Here is a 20908-nt window from a genome sequence, read left to right as displayed (position 1 = left end):
GGATGCCTGTATGTTTTTCTTTCCATCTGTCTGTTTGAACGCAAACTTGTCCCTTGATTTTTTGGACATCTTGATGAAATTTGGTGGGCTGGTACATTTTAGTGTATGATTAGACATTTGTCAGAACGGACGGTATCGTACCGCTATAGCATACATATATCCCCCATACAATAGATTTTTTCTTCAATTTATCAAATAGAAGCTTCACATTACAACAGATGCTTTCGTATATGACTTATTTTGTTCTCTGAAAAACTTATCCCATACAACGTTCTGTTCAGATAAGAGGTTCACTGTCACAGGGATCACATGTAGACAGAAATAACGGAGCAACTTTGCGTCAGGATTAAGTACCAATCAATTACTTGCTCGATATTTATCGAAAATTTCGCTTAGGGAAATCTGTTCTTTATATATAATATTTCTTATTGATCCGATTATTCAGATATTACGAATGAGACACGATCATTGCTCAGCTCCATATTTGAAAGGTATGAGGTTTTGTATCAGGGTAGAACGTCTGATTACACTCTTTAATCGATTCTCCAAAATGACTTGTCAAAATAAGGGTGCCTTGGGGACTTTGTTGAAATATAATAGATGAGTATATTTCCATGGAAGGTCTTTAGATACCAAGAGAGAAGCTCAAAACTATTAAATTTAATTTTGGCTTTTCTATCGATTTAGGGTAACGATAACACAGGTTCTGTTGTGTGCGATTTTATGCATGATAGTTAAAGTACTTTTTGCCCTAATTTCAAATATAGAAGCCGTTTTTCCTAGCAGCTCCAATTTCCGAAATATTTAATAATTAAGTTTTTCGTAATATTTTTTTTTTAATAAATAAAGTCCGTTATTATCAATTGCAGTGAGTTCAATTTTCTATTAAGAGATTTTCTTTTATGATTTGATTCAGGAGCACTACTCTGAATGCACCAGCACTAATCATCTAACATATATGCGTCCCGGAGTTCTTGATATCGCTCTTCCATGTGCGGAGGTCGTGGTGAAAACGCTTGCAATATTTTCAGGAAAACGGTCCAGATGGCTATGGAGAAAGTGCATCTTGATACAAATTTTTACACTCAGATGTTGAAAGTGTAGCATTAGTTGGTCTATATGCTCAGATAAGTTAGATAACTTCCGATTTGCTAAACAGTTTTTTACAACCCAAACGAACTTGTCCAATGCAGATTTTTCATTTGCTTTCATGCGGCTAGTGAACTATGGATCACAAAAAAAAATTTTCTAATCTGTGGACCTTCGAAAATCCCAGTTTTCACCTTTTCACAACTCAGTTTTGCAAATGATTTAGAAATGTATTTGAAACATTTTAAGCAGTTTTAACCAGAGAACGTTTAACTAAAGAGAACCGCCAACAGAAGGAATAGTGGGAAACAGTAAGGCATCAAATCGCGGATAGGTAATTCACCATTGGGAAAATGTGGCATGAAATTAGTCAATTCCAACGCTGCAAAAATATTATTTTGATATAAGAAACACAATTTAACTATCTTTAACGTTTTCAATAACTTTTTTTTTGTGAAATTTCAACGAAAACACCGCGTTTTTTGTTAATATTCAAGTAGGTAATGTGGTGAATTACCTACCACCAGTTTGAAAATTTCTCTTGCTGTCCGTCGTTGGTTATTCTATATAAATTTACGTTTATGGTTTTTACCACTTACTCTCCCTTCACCTCTCTCCCCTTTTCCTTATCTTTTTATTCACTCTTTCCTCTGCCTTTCTCTTTTTTGCGTCTCTTCCTCCCTCTCCGTTTGTTCACACCATCTATACTTATCTCTCTGTCTTCGTCTAACTCTATCTCTTTCTTCTTCCCTCTTTTCTTTTCTCTATAGTTCTTTTTACTCTTCTCCATCCCTTGTACCCAGCCCAAGTGCAAGTCCCAGACCCAGACACAGTCCCAGCCCCAGTTACAGTCCCAGTTGTAACCCCAGTCCCAGTCGGCCCCTGCTCCATTTCCCGGAATAAAAGTGTCGTAAATACTTATCTAGGCGTAGCCCCTTGCCTATATACCAAATTTCAGTCAAAACGAGCGGTGAATAAATTTTTTTCGAATAGAGTCCCTGGTTCACTCCCCGGAAAGAAACTTCACAGGAACGCTATCTTTTAAGTAGTATCAAAACACATACGATGCCCAAATTTGATTAAAATCGGTTAAATAGTTTAGGAGTCCATCGTGAACGAACAACGTGACACGAAATATGTATATATTGTTACGAATATTAGCAAAACTAAGGGGTGCTGCCATCTCTAGGCCGATGCGAAGCAGTGACGTGAATTCTCATCAATAATTCAATCATTATGTATCTACATAAACGAATCAATAATTGCGTCTACACATATGTACGTATACGAGCAGCGGAGAAGCAATGCACAAACACATGCATATATCTTATCTGAGTTGTAACTAGAGAGGGCAATGATTTGTGCAAGTATTACTCAAATGAGAAATTATACATCTGTAGGTGTAGCTGAAAAATTGATAACTAAGTAAAATTCTGGAAGCGCTTAGAAGATGCCACGAGGAAATCACAGAGTATAAAAGCATCAGCGGTAGAGGCGCTATGGGCAGTTTCGATTAAGACGCTATCTATCGAGCAATAGCAGTATTATTTTGAAAGTCAGTTTCATTTAAGCTATCAGTTTGGTTATTAAGCCAGCGAGTTGCAAAGTATAAGTGTTATTGTGAAGTACTTTTATAAAGGCCATTTTTCCATTATTCAATATTGGAGTTATTTATTCAACAGTTTAGTGATACGAACTTATCAAAAGGGCAAATAAGAGGATTTGCAAGTAAAATCGTTACAATAAAAAAAAAAAATAAATGTAAGGGGCGATAACCTCCGAAGAGATCTAAGGCCGAGCTTCTCTTCCAATTTGCGTCGTGCTCCTCTTGATTTTTCCCTACAAATTGGCCGGACGGGACCTACATGTTTTATGCCGACTCCGAACGGCATCTGCAAGGCAGATGAGTTTTCACTGAGAGCTTTTCATGGCAGAAATACAATCGGAGTGCTTGCCAGACACTGCCGAGGGGCGACCCCGCTTAGAAAAATTTTCTTCTAATTGAAAATCCTTATTTCTAAAATTTTGATGTTGCTTTGCCCGGGAGTTGAACCCAGGGCATACGGAGTGATAGGCGGAGCCCGCTACCATCACACCACGGTGGCTGTGCAGGAACACCTTAATATTAATAGATGAAACAATTCCAACAAACTTTTATTACTATATCAGCTAAATAAGCATTATCTAAATACACATTTTATGCAAAAAAAAAAAATATATATATATATACACAATATATCCTGACATAACATTGACCGTGTGGCATGCAGCGGACATGCGAAATAGCAACATGATCGCATTGTGGGTAATAAACAATAACTAGACGAGTAATTTTTAACGCCAACACAAAATCTGTTAGCGCTAAAGTATGCAAACTGGGTATGATCAAATTTATGCACAAATATGCAGTCATGCACAATCATTCATATTGCGTTCTTCAGACATAGAATCACTTTCGCGGCTTACAAACAGAGTGCGAGGAGAATATGAAACTGGTACCGGCAACTTAGTACTCCTTCCTTTGTCTCACCGCGAAATAAGCTGAACAGCGAATGCGTAGCCTGAGCGTAACATCCAAATGGTATTTACAAATTTAACGAGCTATGAGACCGCCAAAGGCATTTATAGCAGAGCTTATCTCATGCATTAGGTTTAATTGTAACTCATGGTAAATCATGCAAAAACAAAAAAATATATATAATACAAAATTTTTATTTTATTGCCCCTGTTAATTGCAGTAAAACTGTATAAACAAACAAACAATTTACTGAGTTGTTATGCCAGATTTTTGTATAGCTTTTAAGTTTTTTTTTAGCTATTCTAAATTTTATTGTAATCTGATATGCGAATTTGCTAAATATGCTCGTTCAGCAAAAAAGAAGAAAGAATGTGGTAATGTCTTAATGTTCTAAACGCGATCAGCATAAAATATAATTTGTATGTATGTACAAGAAGTTTCTATGTACATAACTTTATCGATAGGTGGAACACACTTATAGATTAGGGTGCCATATTGTCGCAAGATGCGTTTTTTGTAGTCGAAAGCATAATATACATAGGTTAGGTTCAGTTGAACTGGACCGAACTCACTTAAACTGAATGAGTCTATAAAGTAAAAAGAAAATTGTTCAACGACCAAACAGAAAAACACCATCAGAAACTAGAACAATGCCACAAAACAACACCGCCCCATTGTAAGTACTAGATGCTTTCCCTATAGGACCTATTCTACTTGCTACTTCTAGATCTGATAACTGTGTCATTCCTTATAGCTGGAGTTTAAGCCCGGCGAGCGCAGGCCCCCTACATAAAACGTGCTCGCTCTTCCTATATCTGCTAACACCGACAAGTTCTAATTTAAAATCATTAGACGCCAGAAACTAATGTAAACTCAGAATAAACATCCTGAGCTTACAGTCCTATCTTTTTAAAGCTTGGAGTAACTTTGTGAGTAGTGATCTTCGACACTTTACATCACCGCGCTTGGTTCAACTCCTTTCCTGCTTGGTAGATCATGTGCAGCTCTCGCCCTGTTTGAATCTTGCCCATTATGGTACAAGTTTTGAGTGACGCGCCCTAGCTAGTTTTTCCGCTTTTTAATTTTAAGTTGTTCCCATATGACCGGGGACACAATAAAGATCTATTTTTCTTGCCATCCCTATCTCTGGGGATGTATATTGCTCTTAAACACTTTAACAGTTGTGCTATACCTCAATTGCTGTCAATATAAAAGTTGATGCTAAAGTTAAGTCCATTCCTTTGGTCACTTTAGGGCGCATGTTATGCTAAGCATTGATAGGCCTGCATACCTCCTCTAATATTTAAGGTGGATTCTCTTTTATGTGGCTGTCCACCAAACAAGGACTCCATAATATAGGACAGGCTTGACAATCATTGTAAATACCCAATGATAGAGAGAGAGCGCTAGTCCGCGCGTACGTCCTAGCATTCTTGCTGCGTAGCATAAAGTGCTGCGAAGCATTTTTCCTATATGTTTTATACAACGTTCCTCCGGCTAGGTCACCCATCCTAATTTACACCTAGACCAATTCGGGATTTTATAAACCCGCCAGGTATGTATATTTAAAAGCGGCCGATCCATCAAAAAGCTGATGTTTAGGAGGCAATTCCCCCTTATAACAACTGCAACACCATCTGTGTACGCCATAATTTTAATGGTCGCCTCGTCGAGTCAACTGATCCGTGGGTTAAAAAACAGCGTGCACAGCCGAGGTGATAATATTCCGCACTGCGGCGTCCCTCTTTACACTGTTTGTATGGCCCCACACAGTTCCCACTGCAATTTAGCATGCAGCCGATCCATCTATTTAAAGGTGGATGTACTTCACTGCATTTAAAACCATTCACCAGCTCACATTTAGAGAAATTGTTGAAAGCCTCGGCTAATCCCAAGAAGACTTCGAAGGCGAATTCAAGACATTCGAAGGCTTTGTGCCGAGTCTATCGACTTACCTTTGTTGTACTCCTGTTGTATTGTGGAGAAGGGTTTTTCATCCATGTTGGACTTAATATGCTAACATATCTATCAGCCTCTAAAAGTTGTTGAACAGAAGTGATGTTAAGCTAATAGGCGTGTGGTCTTTTGTGTACATATGACTGATCTACCCCGTCTTCGGTACAAAATCTACTCGAGCAGCTCTCTAAGCATTGTTATCAGTCTTATGCACCCCCCGAATATTTTTTTAAGCCGTTCCACGCTCTCTCTACTCGAGATTTGTAGCATGAAAGGGAATATACCATCTGAACTCGGCGATTAAAACTAAGGGAAGGTCTTCACCACCCATTCGATATTGTTATTAATCACCAAGTGCTGCGCTAACCGCTCAGTGGTCGAAGTCGGAGTGCCTTTTCTTTATTAGACCCTGAACTGTATTTATCCTTGCTGGAACTTTCTTCAACCGCGCGCTTTCGCTGGAGCACTCGATCCTCTCACAGAAATTTTTCCATGAAACTTTCTTAGCCCTGTGAATTTCGCGCTTGTAGATCATCGACAGATCCCCATGCACGTCCGTGCACGCTTCGCTTCCCTCGACCTTTGCCAGCTTAAACTCAGCTCTTTCCTGCACCTTGGCGCATGGGTACCAAAGCTCAATATCAAAATCTCATTATTTAGATTACTTTGAGGCATTCAATAAATTTTTTGAAATACTCTAGTGAACATACATACATACATAAATGTCATCTCCATATTTCAAATCATTCATTTATTTTTACTGTTCATACAAAGTTTTGCAATTTTTTTTAGCTTTTTATTTATATTCGAAATCATATTGGCTTTGAGTAGTTGAATTGCATAGTCTACTAACCGGCTGGAGTATGTCAATGATCTCATCGTTCTGAGCATTTATTTGTTTATTATTTTTTTTCCCGCCAGAGCTTTTAAAAGTGTACTGTAATAAAGCAGACAATTATTTGTTTAACCATTAATATGCTCTGTACATAAAGAGCAAGAGTGCGTTAAGCTTATTTGGCGCCTACATAAAAGAAATATTTATTTAAACTCAGACAACTTGGCAATATCATAATTTTGAAGAGATTTGACACCGAAGGTTTGATTTACATTTTTTAACAAACTTTTTATTTTTGGCAAGAAGCCCCTTCATGTAAACTAACAAAAACTATTTGGAGAAATATTTTTGGGAGCAGAAAAACCATTTACACCACATTCCCTATAAAAACAAGTAAGGAAGGCTAAGTTCGGGTGTAACCGAACACTACATACTCAGCTGCCAAATTACAGCTTGCAAAACTTTTAAATTACCTTCTTTTAAATGTGGGCGGTGCCACGCCCATTGTCCAAAATTTTACAAATTTTCTGTTCTGCGTCATAAGGTCAACCCACCTACCAAGTTTCAACGCGTTATCCGCCTTTGGTAATGAATTATCGCACTTTTTCGGGTTTTCGAAATTTTCGATATCGAAAAAGTGGGCGTGGTTATATTCCGATTTCGTTCATTTTAAATAGCGATCTGAGATGAGTGCCCAGGAACTTACATGCCAAATTTCATTAAGATACCTCAAAATTTAATCAAGTTATCGTGTTTACGGACAGAAGGACGGACGGATGAACATGGCTAAAAGAATTTCTTTTTTCGCCCAGATCATTTTGATATATAGAAGTCTATATCTATCTCGATTAATTTATGCCGTTACGGGGTACCGTTATGCTGAGCTCTGCTCAGTTGAGTATAAAAATCTCCAAAGGGAGTTTTTTTCCATAAAATATGATAATTTGGACAACAGCGCCACCTATTGGGAGCTTTATGTAAAAGTCGATAAAGAAATTAGTGCTTTAACCCAAAAAAAGAAAGAAATATACAAGGAATTTGCCCGCGGTAGGAATCCCGATCGTAAAAGGAGATCATATTATCATATAGCAAATGTCCGTCATCTTATTAATGAAGCTTATAAACAAGACTAACCAACCCTGGAGTGGTGTTTACTCCAAAGGCTGCAGAGTGGACGTGGGGTATCATCTGCGTGACCATCACGGTCGTAAAAAATGTACCGCGGCGAACAGTTGGGACCTGATACAATGTTTCTGCAGATGCTTGTATTAAGGTCCTGATCCTTGCCTTGAGGATTCGGATGAATCGCGGGGTTTGTGGTTTCATATAGTATTTTGGCGTTTTCCTGTGGATTTTCCCCTAATGCGAGGAATTCACTTTCGTGGAAGTTGACAATAAATCATACTTAGCAGTCACTCCATCGTTGGAATTGACAATAAAGCATTCTCTTCGGAGTAATGCGGTCTTCTTCGTTGGAAGTTTGGCATTTAGTTTACTATTGGTGCGCCCACCAGTATAAATCGCTCCTTTAGTTATTCTAACCCAAGCATAAATATTTTAAATACTCTTCGGCGAAAGGTTGATCCCATCCGAAAATTGTGAACCTGCTGAGAAAATTTAAGATAAAGCAGATGCCTAACGTTTGTGCATAACCATTGCTCATTGTAAAAGTAGGTGTGTGGTCACTCTACTTCTTGAAATGTTCGAAACTGCGTTAGGCTATGTTGACCGATGGCATCTGATCTAGAGTAAATACGATAAGCACCTGTGATTAATGAAGATGTATCTCTAATAAAGCAACATCAAAATTTTAAGATTTTTCAATTAGAAGAAAATTTTTCTAATCGGGGTCGCCCCTCGGCAGTGTCTGGCAAGCGCTCCGATTGTATTTCTGCCATGAAAAGCTCTCAGTGAAAACTCATCTGCCTTGCAGATGCCGTTCGGAGTCGGCATAAAACATGTAGGTCCCGTCCGGCCAATTTGTAGGGAAAAATCAAGAGGAGCACGACGCAAATTGGAAGAGAAGCTCGGCCTTAGATCTCTTCGGAGGTTATCGCGCCTTATATCTCTAATAAATGACGTATCATGTATCTGATTGCATTGTGCCAAAGGGTCAGTCGGAACATGATGCAGCAAATTATTTGTGCTTGGCACAGAATAGTAATGGAATTCAAGGTGGAGCTGCCATGCTACCGGAAGCGATTATCCCTAAAATGGTGGGAGCTTGCGTAGACTCCATATCATGCCAAGGTAAGACCATGCGATCGAAACACCCGATTACAAAGTAATTTGGTACCAATAATAAGGCTACGAAGTGTTGAGGTTAGCAACATGGAGCCGATAGATGGGGCATTGATCTGCATGATCAATAGATCAGTGTTTGACACCTTGGGGCTGAGTCTTCCATTGACAGGTACTCACGTTAAAGCATATTGAAAAATTAATTCTATTATTTGAATGCATTTTCAACTAAATTTAACTTTTTGGTTTCATCAAACATGTTTGCACGGTTTAATTTATTAATTTTCATATTACATTTTATGAGATCATATCCTCTGAAGGCTTCAGCATGATAGTTACAACAGCGTGACATGAGTATCTTACTTAAGACGTCACCTTGTTTTTTCTTATTTCAAAGTTCTTTCATATAACATTTTTCGTAGCATTTGTACGATATTTGCTTTTTCACTTCACAGCTCTAAAAGCTACTGCACGTTTTACTCTCACTTTTGCACTTATTTGCATACCATATGTACTTGTATGAGTTCACATTTGTCCGATTTATGCAAATATCGCAAAATGATCATATAAAGCATTGCCGAGAAAATTGTTTTAATTGATAATGTAAAAATTTTGCCAGAAATTCCGGAAATAGAAATATTTTTTAAGTATTTCCCACAAATTTCTAAGCCAGTGTGAAAAAAGCCTGGTGATCCTTAAACATAGATTTTCCAGTCTCACCCCTTCAGATGGTAAAACGAATGACAAAAATATCACATATAAATTGGATCAAAAAGAATTCCTATAGGGCGATATTACATACATACATATACATAAATGGTCATACATACATATAATGGCGGTCACAGTGATGTGATGGTAGAGTGCTCCGCCTACCACACCGTATGCCCTGAGTTCACACCCCGGGCAAAGCAACATCAAAATTTTAGAAGTAAAGTTTTTCAATTCGAAGAAAATATTTCTAAGCGAGGTCGCCCCTCGCGTGTGTTTGGCAAGCACGCTGAGTGTATTTCTGCCATGAAAAGCTCTCAGTGAAAACTCGTCTGCCTTGCAGATGCTGTTCGGAGTCGGTATAAAAAAAAGTTGGCCCCGTCCCGCCAATTTGTAGGAAAAAGGAGCACGACGGAAATTGAAAATCTCTTCGGAGGTTAACGCGCCTTACATTTATTTATTTTTTAATATAAATGGTCCCGTTTGGAAAGGGTAAAGGCGTGCTGTAAGGAATTTTGAAGACACAACAAATTAAAATCTGAATTTTGACCACTGTGCGACACCGCTAATAATCGGGATATATACTTAATATAGTATTTTTATTTTAGGTATTGGAAATCAAAAACTTAAATTTAAATTTCATTATTTATGAGTATTATATAGAGTAATCTTAGCTTTGACACCCCTTAACCGTCGGGACCTGCACTTGTGTATAATATTGAAACGAATTGTGCAATAGCGCTTATTTGCAACCTTCTACTAACGTTCGAATCACTAAACTGTTGAATAAATTACTCCACTATTCAATAATGCAAAATTGCCTTTATTAAAGTACTTCACAATAACACTTATACTTCGCAACTGATAGCTTGCTTAAATCAAACTGATTGTCGTGCCTCAACTGTTGCCGCTTTTATACTGTCTGTTTCCTCGCCGACATATTTCTAGGCGCTTCTATTTCCAGAATTTACTTCTCGTTTACAAGCTATAAATTTCTCAGCTATAACTACAGATGCAAGATTTTATAGCTTCTCTCATAGCCCATGCGCGTGTATATGTGATTGATACTTGCACAAATGATTGCATACTTTTGGGAGTATCTCAGATATATGCATGTGTTTGTACGTTACTCTCCGCTGCGTGTACGTACATATGTGTAGACATAATGATTGATTCGTTTATGTAGATACAAGTTACTACCTGCTTTATTGTTGTTGTGGCTTCATTTACTTAGCATCAGACTAGTGATAATCACTTAGTGTGAGTATCACTTAGTGTTACTAATATTCGTCACAATATTTTTGAAAAAGTTATTGCCGTCGTAAAATGGGAAAAATAGTTATTAAATTCATAAGGACCACCCTATTATACATGTGCACAAATATATGAGCTAACGAATTTCTGTTGATTTGCTTCGCTGCAAATTAATTTAGTGAATTGAACGAATAAACAAACAAACCTTTTAGAATATAAAAAGATGCTGATATCTTCTTGTTCACATTTTCTATTGTGCAAAGTTCGAAAAGTTTGAAGGACTGGTTGATCATTGCTTTTTGTTATTTTCATTACAGAATGTATTCGAACATATTCACCGACATCATATTAAAGTCAAACCAATTTCAGATCATTAGTCATAAAAAGAAGCCAGTGTATAAAAATATTTAGTATAGTCTTATCATAGGCTACTAGGAATAGAAGTTTGAGTCCCCTGAGTTCGATTGCCAGGGAAAACTTCACGGTTGAAAGTTTGAGCCTAAATCTGAAATCTTTTTGTAATACCTTATGACCAAACCAAATTTGGTCTTAAGTTTAGATTCAGTCGTGAAAACGGGTGTCCAGAGCTTAGTTTAAATTTTAGACCAAAGAAGTTCACATATTATACAAACATATATGTAACAAAACCCTATAAAAAGGAAACTGAACTTACACACCTTTTCGCGAATAAAATTTTTTATTTTTAGACCTACAACAATAACATTTGAGTTCTTTTTTAAAGTTTTTTGTGTTGTTTTTTAAACAATATGGAAATTATAGACCGAAATTTTAAATTAAACCGAATAAAATTTGAAATCACAACAGTAAATTGAGAGGTTTAAAATGTAGATAAAAAAAGTTTAAGAAATTGCTTAAGCTTAGGATAAGCTTACAATTTAGGCTCAAATATCTAGCAATTTTCTGAAATAGCCCAAATTACGAACTAACTTAAAATGAGTTCATTAATTAAATCCTAACCGCCTAGGCAAGCTTACAGAGCTCATCCTTAAGCCTACGTCGTTACTAACCGTTGCAGACCTATAAATCTTTCCCAGAACTTTTATCATCTACTCTCAATACCGCAAGCCATGCATCAGAACAGGTGGAATGAGGGAATAACAGAGCGTGATATGTTCGCGGAGAGAATGATTCTACGTTTAACTTACAAGCTGACATTGTTTTATTAATGATGACTACCCCATATACTACGTTTCAAATTTATATTCGTCAACAATGGACGTAGCTGCAAAGGCCAAATTCTCTGATTTTTCCTTGGATGATAGCATACATTAGCTATTATTATCATACGCCAGCAATTATTGCTCTTAAAAAATACGGCTTAGATTTGCATTAAACCATCTTCACAAGAATCAAGGCTCGTCAAATTGCTCAGAGAGTGGTGTTTGCTAGGAGCTTCAATTCCGACATAACAGCATATAATCAACACCTTCACGCTAAGTTGACTTTTGCCAGACCAAATTTCTAGCTGAACATGGTTACTTCCTTGATTATATGAAAATAATGGGAGAAATATAAGGACCTGATTTTCTTCCAATTTTTGGGGGTGCTGTTTTTCTTTGCATATAAAATGGAGACTTCGAACGGTTTTCTCTAAAGTAGATCGCTATCATTGCTGAGAAACTGTTCAAGAAAGAACTACTAGAAAATACTACTAGATGGTGAATTTAAAGCTTTTTGATGTTAGTTGTCCCGTCACTAGAACCGGATATCTGATCTTAGTTAGGCCAGCACACTACCGCTACACCACGGGTACTTAGAGGTCAAAGGCACATATCGGTCATCGAGTTGCACTTCACTACCCAGACGATGCCCATATTCAGGAACAGTACTTTATGGAATAATTGCTAAGGCTGGGCATTAGGGTCTTTTTTTAAAGCTGATGCCACGAAGCCAGCGTCATGACCAATATAGACGCATTGCGTTCGGGTAACGGGTTCAAGCAAAATTTTAGGGCTACTTAGGAGATGACCAAAACGAACAAAATTTACGAAGTCAAAGGCATTGGTCGGCCATCGAGTTGTACGTTACTACCCATTGGTAAATTTATTTCCTATATCCTAAAAAATATTTGTACTAGCGACCATTATAGAATAAAAAATTCTCTGGCGGGGATATGTGGAAACATCGCCAACTGATGTCTATATATAGGAGCGTTATTAGCGCAACCGATGTTATTGAGTTTAAGTGCTTGTAAATTGCGGTGTTGCAATGACTCGAGTCAGACTGGCATACTGCCATTATTGCGCCATAGTCTCTTCAAATAGCTTACGAAATAGTATATCAGCGCCAGCGTCAACACCCTCGGTTTCGACGCAATGCCACAACAGGGTAGTAATAGGTACTAGCATACGATGAAGGTTTTGGGGTTGAGTGATTACCAGTGATGAAGATATAAACTCTTTAATAATTGTCTCTATGCCGACTATAGCGTATCAAATTAAAATTCAAAGTAACTGAGAAATTCATATATGCCCAAAAGTATGCAGCATTTTTCAATGAGTTTTGTTTGCGTAACCGGATATCATTAAACATATATTTTGCACATAAAAACACCTAAATAAAAAACGACTCAGTGCAAGCAGTTAGAGTCTGAGCCATTAACAGTTTTTGTATTTATTTGTAATTATTTTTTCCAATTCTTATTAACAGGAATTCCATGTCGCATACCTTTTCATCCGTATGGGTAACTCACCACGTCCCGGACTATGGACACTGGAAAAATCTACCGATTATGGCTTAACTTGGTCACCATGGATGCATTTCTCTGACTCTGTACACGATTGTATCACATACTTCGGCAAAGATTCCTACAAACCAATCTCACGTGATGATGATGTCATTTGTTCCACAGAATTCTCACGCATCGTACCATTGGAGAATGGTGAAATTCCTGTGATGTTGCTAAATGATCGTCCATCGGCCAATAATTATTTCAATTCAACGGTGTTGCAAGAATGGACACGCGCCACAAATGTGCGCATACGTTTGTTGAGAACGAAAAATTTACTTGGACATTTGATGTCAGTGGCTAGACAAGATCCTACTGTGACACGTCGTTACTTCTATTCCATTAAAGATATTTCCATTGGAGGTCGCTGTATGTGCAATGGTCATGCAGATACTTGTGATGTTAAAGATCCCAAGAGCCCAGTGCGTATTTTGGCTTGTCGCTGCCAGCATCATACCTGCGGTATACAATGTAATGAATGTTGCCCGGGCTTCGAGCAAAAGAAGTGGAGCCAGAATACGAATGCGCGACCATTTGAATGTGAACGTGAGTTTTAATGATCGAGATTGGTGTGTAGTAAATTTACTAGTTTATTCTTCTAATTTCTATAGCTTGCAATTGCCATAGTCATTCGAATGAATGCGATTATGATGAGGAAATCGATCGCAAAGGGTTGTCATTGGATATTCATGGACGCTACGAGGGTGGCGGTGTTTGTAAGAATTGCCAACACAACACGGAGGGTATCAACTGTAATAAATGTAAAGGAAAATACTATCGACCTTTTGGAAAATTTTGGAACGAGACTGATGTCTGTCAACGTAAGTTAATATTAAACATTAATAAATGGGACTCAAATATGACTTATTTCCACTATTCATTTACAGCTTGCAACTGTGAGTTCTTCTACTCTACCGGTCATTGTGAGGAGGAAACGGGTCGCTGCGAGTGCCGTAAGGCTTTCCAACCGCCAAATTGTGACTCTTGCGCGTATGGCTATTACGGCTATCCCAATTGTCGTGAGTGTGAGTGCAACTTGAACGGTACTGATGGCTATCATTGCGAGGCTGTCAATGGCGAGTGTCCTTGCAAGATTAATTTCGCTGGTCATTACTGCAAACAATGTGCTGAAGGTTTCTATGCTTTTCCTGAATGTAAAGGTGAGTCGCTGGAAGATCTTTTGCTACATAATCTGGAGGTTTAAATTAATTTTTTCTTTGTGTTTTGCAGCTTGTCAATGTAACAAGATCGGCTCCATTAGCAATGATTGTGATGTGATAACGGGTCAGTGCAAGTGTCTCAGCAGTTTCGGTGGAGAACGTTGCGAACATTGCAAGGATGGCTACTACAACTATCCAAAGTGTCAATGTAAGTATGATACAATTCTGGAAAGGACGGATGTCCAAATTACCTCTCCCAGCTCTATTTCTACAGAGCTACCTTTCTATATATCTCCACCTTTAGCTAGACGTCTGCTTGTAGGGATATCTAAAATTTATTACACACAGTCAAGAACTACTGTTACGTGTTGCATCTTATGAGAAAGCACTATTTCACGTGTGCTCACTCCCGCAGTCAGTTGAGTCGGCTCTAGCTTTCAAGCGTTGGGCCATTTTTAATGCTGTTCAGTATTGTATAAAATCTTTCTTTTCCTCTCTCTCGTTATATTCACCACCCTTTTTCTTTTTCGGGCTGGCAGACCGCTCCCGAGGAAAGCGTATAGTCAGTGAGCTCTGTGGATTATACGCTTTTTTCTCCCGTCATGTGATGGAATTTTCCCTCTCTCTCTCCCCTGATTGCCTAAAGTTTTTGGGTTTATTATCTTGGTAGTACCATGCAAAAAGCGTTGGATCATGTGGTCCACTGGAGTACTTACCATTCTACTCCACTATAATGCAGCAATGGACCAACTCATGTTTCTACACGAACATATTGTAAGCCGATCATTGCTCGTTTTTAACGATTGTAATCACTACACGATGTTTATTGGACTATGGGTACTCCATGGATTACCTCATGTAATGCGGAGCTGGAGTATATGGTCCAGTCCTAGGACATCGCAATATTAATTGGACCATATTTTTTGTATGAATTGTGGTTAATTTTGGAGCACTCGCTTGGACCATAGCGAGTACTCCATACATGCATGCATGGAGTACTCGCGATTTTTGCAGGGTATGGCCACCTCGATAAAGAAGACTCATCGGTATAGTTTTAAATATTAAGAAATTACCGAACGTCACGGTAATGCTACCGTTGAGGGTGGCTCGATATAACTTGAAACTCAATATCAAAATATTTTCGGCCTATCAGAAACAATTCATTAGGCTGAACTTACGACTTCTTGGCCGACCCCGATATTGAACTTGCCAACCATTAATTTTATATCATGTATAATACGTCCCTCTACCCCGAAATGGCCCAGTAACAATTATAAAATGAACTCAGTCCTATAATGGACCAATTATAAATACGACTTCCCTTCTATAAAATGGTATCATAATGATTCCCAAAAGGCACAGAAGTTATCTCTAACCAGGCCAAAAAATTATCTTTAATATGAATCTACAAGTAATATTCGTGAGATTTAGGATAGGTGGAGAAGATATGTATAAGAATTTCTACTCTTCAACTAGTGGGTTCATTCTCATCAGGAACTTCCTAATTAGGCTTCAGCCCACCACTTGATTTCCCATAGGAACTTGGATTGGATCAAACGATCCACATTCCCTACCTTGGCCTGACTGTCGAAAAACGTGCTCCCAAAAATCCGAGTCCGTTTGTCTGCAGTCCTCGGCATGAGCAGAGAAAGTGGGGAATCCACTCCTCTTACTTCTTCTTCTGCAGAGGGAGTATATTGGTATACGCTACTGGCGAATCTTAACTGCAATGGCACACTGACTTGTGATGGCATTCTCAAGAATTCTTACTGCAGATATGCCTAGTCTCAGCAAGAGACTTTTTCCTTTTCTATCCAAACATGGATATAGGGTTCTGGAGGCGTCGTATTTATTCCGGCTAGTCCACAATAAGTTGTTCACCTTAATGGCGTGTTCCCCAATTGTTTTCAGGAGGTTGACTGTGGTCTAACGAAGATGTCCGCCTCGCATATGTTCAATTCGGCCATTTCATCAGCAAATTCATTCCCTTCATTGTTACTGACACGGGAAAGATTGAAATGCCCTACGGAAACCGGCGAGATTTAAGATCTCCGTACGGTATCTACTTTTATCAAGTCGGATTCTTATGCCTATGAGCCAGCCTGGCTATCGAAACGTGTACTGTTCTGTAACATCCTAGCTGCTTTATCTTTGGCATATAACTTCATTTGGAAGATACTCTAATAGTCCGGAGACCTGCAAAGTTATTTTGGATTCTTTCGTGGAAACTTAAATTTTTTGTCATAGTCGGATTCAGTCACAATTCTGCTCCCTGTAGATATGATAGTTTTTATCACGGACTGCTATAGGACAAATCTAGATCTGTTGTTTTGTTTGTGTATTTAGAAGTAAAATTCACTCATACATCTTCATATTTTCACATTTTCTATCTACAGATTGCGACTGCGACATACAAGGAACGGAAGCGGAGATATGTAACAAGGAATCAGGCCAATGTATTTGCCGCGAAGGCTTCGGTGGACCACGTTGTGATATGTGTCTGCCCGGTTACTACGATTATCCAGCATGTAAGCCCTGTAATTGTTCTTCGCAAGGTAGTACAGCTATAACATGCGACAACACAGGAAGATGCAATTGCTTACCGAACTTTGCGGGCAAACAATGTACGCTTTGCAGTGCTGGTTACTACAGCTACCCCGAGTGCTTGCGTAAGTATTGAAATGACATTGCTTTGAACAAAAAATGTGTGTAATCCAAGACTCTTTCCTAAAATAGCATGCAATTGCGACGTGCATGGTTCCGAAGGTGTAACCTGTAATGCTGATGGACAATGTTCCTGTTTCCCCAATTTTGCTGGCAAACTGTGTGACTCTTGCAAAGAGGGCTTCTATAATTTCCCCAGCTGTGAAGATTGTAATTGTGATCCAGCTGGTGTTATTGATAAGTTTGCTGGTTGTGGCTCAGTGCCAGTGGGTGAGTTGTGCAAGTGTAAAGAACGCGTTACCGGACGCATTTGCAACGAATGTAAGCCACTCTATTGGAATTTGAATATCAGCAATCCAGATGGTTGTGAAGTTTGTGATTGTTGGACTGATGGCACCATTGCTGCTTTGGACACTTGCCTCTCCAAAACGGGTCAATGTACATGCAAACCACATACCCAGGGACGTACTTGTTCCGAATGTAAAGATGGTACATACGATTTGGATGGCTCATCGTTATTCGGTTGTAAGGACTGTAGTTGTGATGTTGGTGGTTCGGAGCATAGCGAATGTGATAAGTTGAGCGGTCAGTGTAAATGTCATCCACGTGTAACGGGACGGGCTTGTACACAACCACTTACCACGCATTACTTCCCTACGTTGCATCAATTTCAATATGAATATGAGGATGGCGCCCAACCATCGGGCGCACAAGTACGTTATCAATATGATGAGCATGTATTCCCAGATTTTAGTAGCAAAGGTTATGCCGTCTTCAATGATATACAAAATGAAGTGCGTAATGAGTTTATGGTTAAGAAATCGGCAGTGTATCGTATTGTTATACGTTATGTCAATCAAAATCCGTTCAATGTTACCGCAAGCATATTGATTCAGTCGGAAAATCCGCTGGAAGTAGATCAGAAGTAAGTTTGTGGAATTTGTGTTTGTTCTCAAGATTTTGCATTACTTAATTTCTTCTTCTTTTTTTGCCATTAGTGTTAAGGTGCTATTCCGCCCTACAACATCTCCACAATTTGTCACTGTTTCTGGCGTTAAGGGTAATAAGCCATCACCTATTGTTCTGGATCCGGGACATCGTTACACATTCACTACTAAAGCGGGCAAAAATGTTATGCTCGACTATTTCGTTCTTCTACCAGCCGCTTATTATGAAGCCTCAATTTTGACGCGCAAGATCACCAACCCTTGTGAGCTGGGTAATATGGAGCTTTGTCGACACTATAAATATGCCTCTGTGGATGAGTAAGTCACTTATTGTACTTTTGGAGTTTGTTTCGTATTTTAGTTTTGGGGCGAGGTCAAAAATTCTTCCGAAAAATTCACGTTCATCGAGTTGTTAAAAAAAGTAGTAAACATAAAATCAAAGATCTTTTTAAAAGTTTTCTACTGTAAAATTGGAAACGCATCTGGGCTTATGATTGAATAACTGAGTAATGAAATACCATCTCAGACTTACTAAGAAAGCATTATTCTCAATGGAGTACTAGATAACATCGCTCAATAGACTTTCTCACTGATTCTGAAAAGTATATAGTTTGCATGTTGGGAGAGTAAATTGTTAACTATAAGACGGCATATTTGAGTTAAAATGAGCACAAAAAGATACAATGAGAAAGACTCAGTGGGTGCACATAAGGCAAATTTGAATAAGAAGAGCGGATACTTTCTGTGTTAAAGAAAAAAAAGAGGGGAGCAGGGCAGTAAATGAACATGAAAAGAAAAGAGCAAGGTATAAATAGGAAGAAGAAACAGATCTAACAAGTTCATGGCACAAATTATGTTGTTGTTGTTGTTGAGGCCATCAAGACACCCCCGAAGCCTTTGAGAAGTGTTATCGGTGTTGATGGTCCTTCGCCGGATATAGAATCGGGATATTTCGGTAACAACACCATGAAGGTGCAAGAAGTGAAAAGAAAATATCTACGGTGTACCTCCCAGGGTAAAAAGAAAGTGAGGCATGGGGAGATTATAACGATGAGGAGAGAAGAAGAGAGGGAACGGGCAAGGAAAAAGGGCAGACTGAAAGGAGAATGCAGAGGGAAAGGAAGTAAAGCAGAAACAGCTAGGGAAATATGAGATAGTAAGAAAGTAGAAGAAGAGAGAGGGAAGGAAGGACGGAGAGCACGAAGAAAGGCAAGAGAAAGAGGAAAGTACAGAAATAATAAGAGCAGGGGACAGGAGAGAAAGAGATTTGAGATGAAAACAAAAATATATGGGAAATCGAATGGAAAATAGGTGAAGACGGAGAACAAGACGAAGAGTAGGAGAAAGGGTACTTAAAAGGAAAAGGATTAAGGATTGAAAGAGAGAAAGGTAGGTAACGAGACGAAGGTAAGAAGAGGATTGGGCTTTCGAAGCTGGAAAATTCACTCTTCGTAATATACTTTTACATATTCGATTTGTTGGATATAATGCGAATTCAAAGGCGAATCCAAGGACAAATAGGTCGGGGAATTTCAAAACAAACCAGCAGACATTTTGTTGACGAAGGCGAATTCAAGGGCAAACAAGTTGCAAAAATTTTAGGGCAAACTACAAGACAAGTTGTTAGTTGAATTTTGAATGCGAAGTCGTAATCGAATTTCGTTTGACAATTTTAGACAGGTTTTAATATGAATTAAAATTATCTGTTGAATTTTATGTAAGTTTTGGGCGAATGGGAACTTCCAGTGTAGTTTACTTGGCTACATTTTTTGGGCGAGTTATAGTTCGGCGGCAAACTAATAAATAAATACGTATTTTCTTGCGAATTTTAAGAAAATGGAACCTCAAAAATCTTGAATGAAGTTTTTATTTAAATGACAGGTTAATTTGCTGCTGTGATCAGCGAAGAACCCCTTAAAAGCCCTATCTAGAGAAAGGTCAGAAGTTTAACATATATATATATATATATACGTATAGAGAGAGAGATAGTCCAAGAGTTTTTATTTTATTTATTTTTATCAAATAAGTCAAAGACGTCAGTTATATCAAAAAAGTTTCAAGCCATACTGCTTTGCCCTCTCTTTATTTCCCTTTCAATTGATGTGAAACTCAGACTTCTGACGATGTACCAACGCAAGTGATTATCCAACATAAGCTCGTTTCATAGACCCTTTCCTGTCATAGGTTTACTTTTGATCCAGAACACGTGACCTTTTCTATATAAAACGAGCATATTATTGGCATCACCAAGACGATTGGTTTTAAATAATTCCAACTCAGAATAAATAAAATATGTTGGTACCAGCATGCATAAAAAACGCTAAAGTCTAACAAAAAATCGCTCATTCTTTACAGTTTCCAACCTTCGACTACACCTTTCATCAACGGCTCAAATGGCAAGCCAACCAACCCTACTGAAGTGTACGACGATCCTGAGCATTTAGCAATTATTGGTCATGTAGGCGATATACCAGTCATCAGCGACACACAGCGCGAGCTTAACTACATTGTCGATGTGCCACATAGTGGACGTTATATATTCGTAATCGATTATGTAAGTGAGCGTGAATTCGCCGAACCTTATTTCGTGAAACTGCGTTTGGGCAATAATGAAGATGATTTTGGCACTACTACACTCTATCCTTGCTTATATTCAATGGCATGTCGTACACCGATCATTGATGAGAATAGCCGCGAAAAATTATTTTATATCTCCAAGGATGATCTTAAACCAGTGGTTGTTAGTGTAAGTTCATGAAAAGTTACAAAGCTTGAACATTTTTT

General features: G+C 38.4%; 1 protein-coding gene across 1 annotated transcript in view; it reads left to right on the top strand.

Annotated features, from left to right (window-relative positions):
• LanA (laminin subunit alpha) overlaps nucleotides 1–20908 on the top strand; it is a 51387-nt gene that overhangs the window by 16454 nt on the left and 14025 nt on the right. The window contains exons 3-10 of the mRNA XM_067756955.1: nucleotides 13275–13899; nucleotides 13965–14174; nucleotides 14241–14513; nucleotides 14584–14721; nucleotides 16910–17182; nucleotides 17250–18102; nucleotides 18176–18442; nucleotides 20480–20870. Coding sequence (XP_067613056.1) covers nucleotides 13275–13899; nucleotides 13965–14174; nucleotides 14241–14513; nucleotides 14584–14721; nucleotides 16910–17182; nucleotides 17250–18102; nucleotides 18176–18442; nucleotides 20480–20870 — 3030 coding nt within the window. The remainder of the gene's footprint in view (nucleotides 1–13274; nucleotides 13900–13964; nucleotides 14175–14240; nucleotides 14514–14583; nucleotides 14722–16909; nucleotides 17183–17249; nucleotides 18103–18175; nucleotides 18443–20479; nucleotides 20871–20908) is intronic.

Source organism: Eurosta solidaginis, chromosome 5, assembly GCF_040869045.1.
Source record: "Eurosta solidaginis isolate ZX-2024a chromosome 5, ASM4086904v1, whole genome shotgun sequence".
Lineage (NCBI taxonomy): Eukaryota > Metazoa > Arthropoda > Insecta > Diptera > Tephritidae > Eurosta > Eurosta solidaginis.
This window is presented reverse-complemented; position numbering and strand designations above follow the sequence as displayed.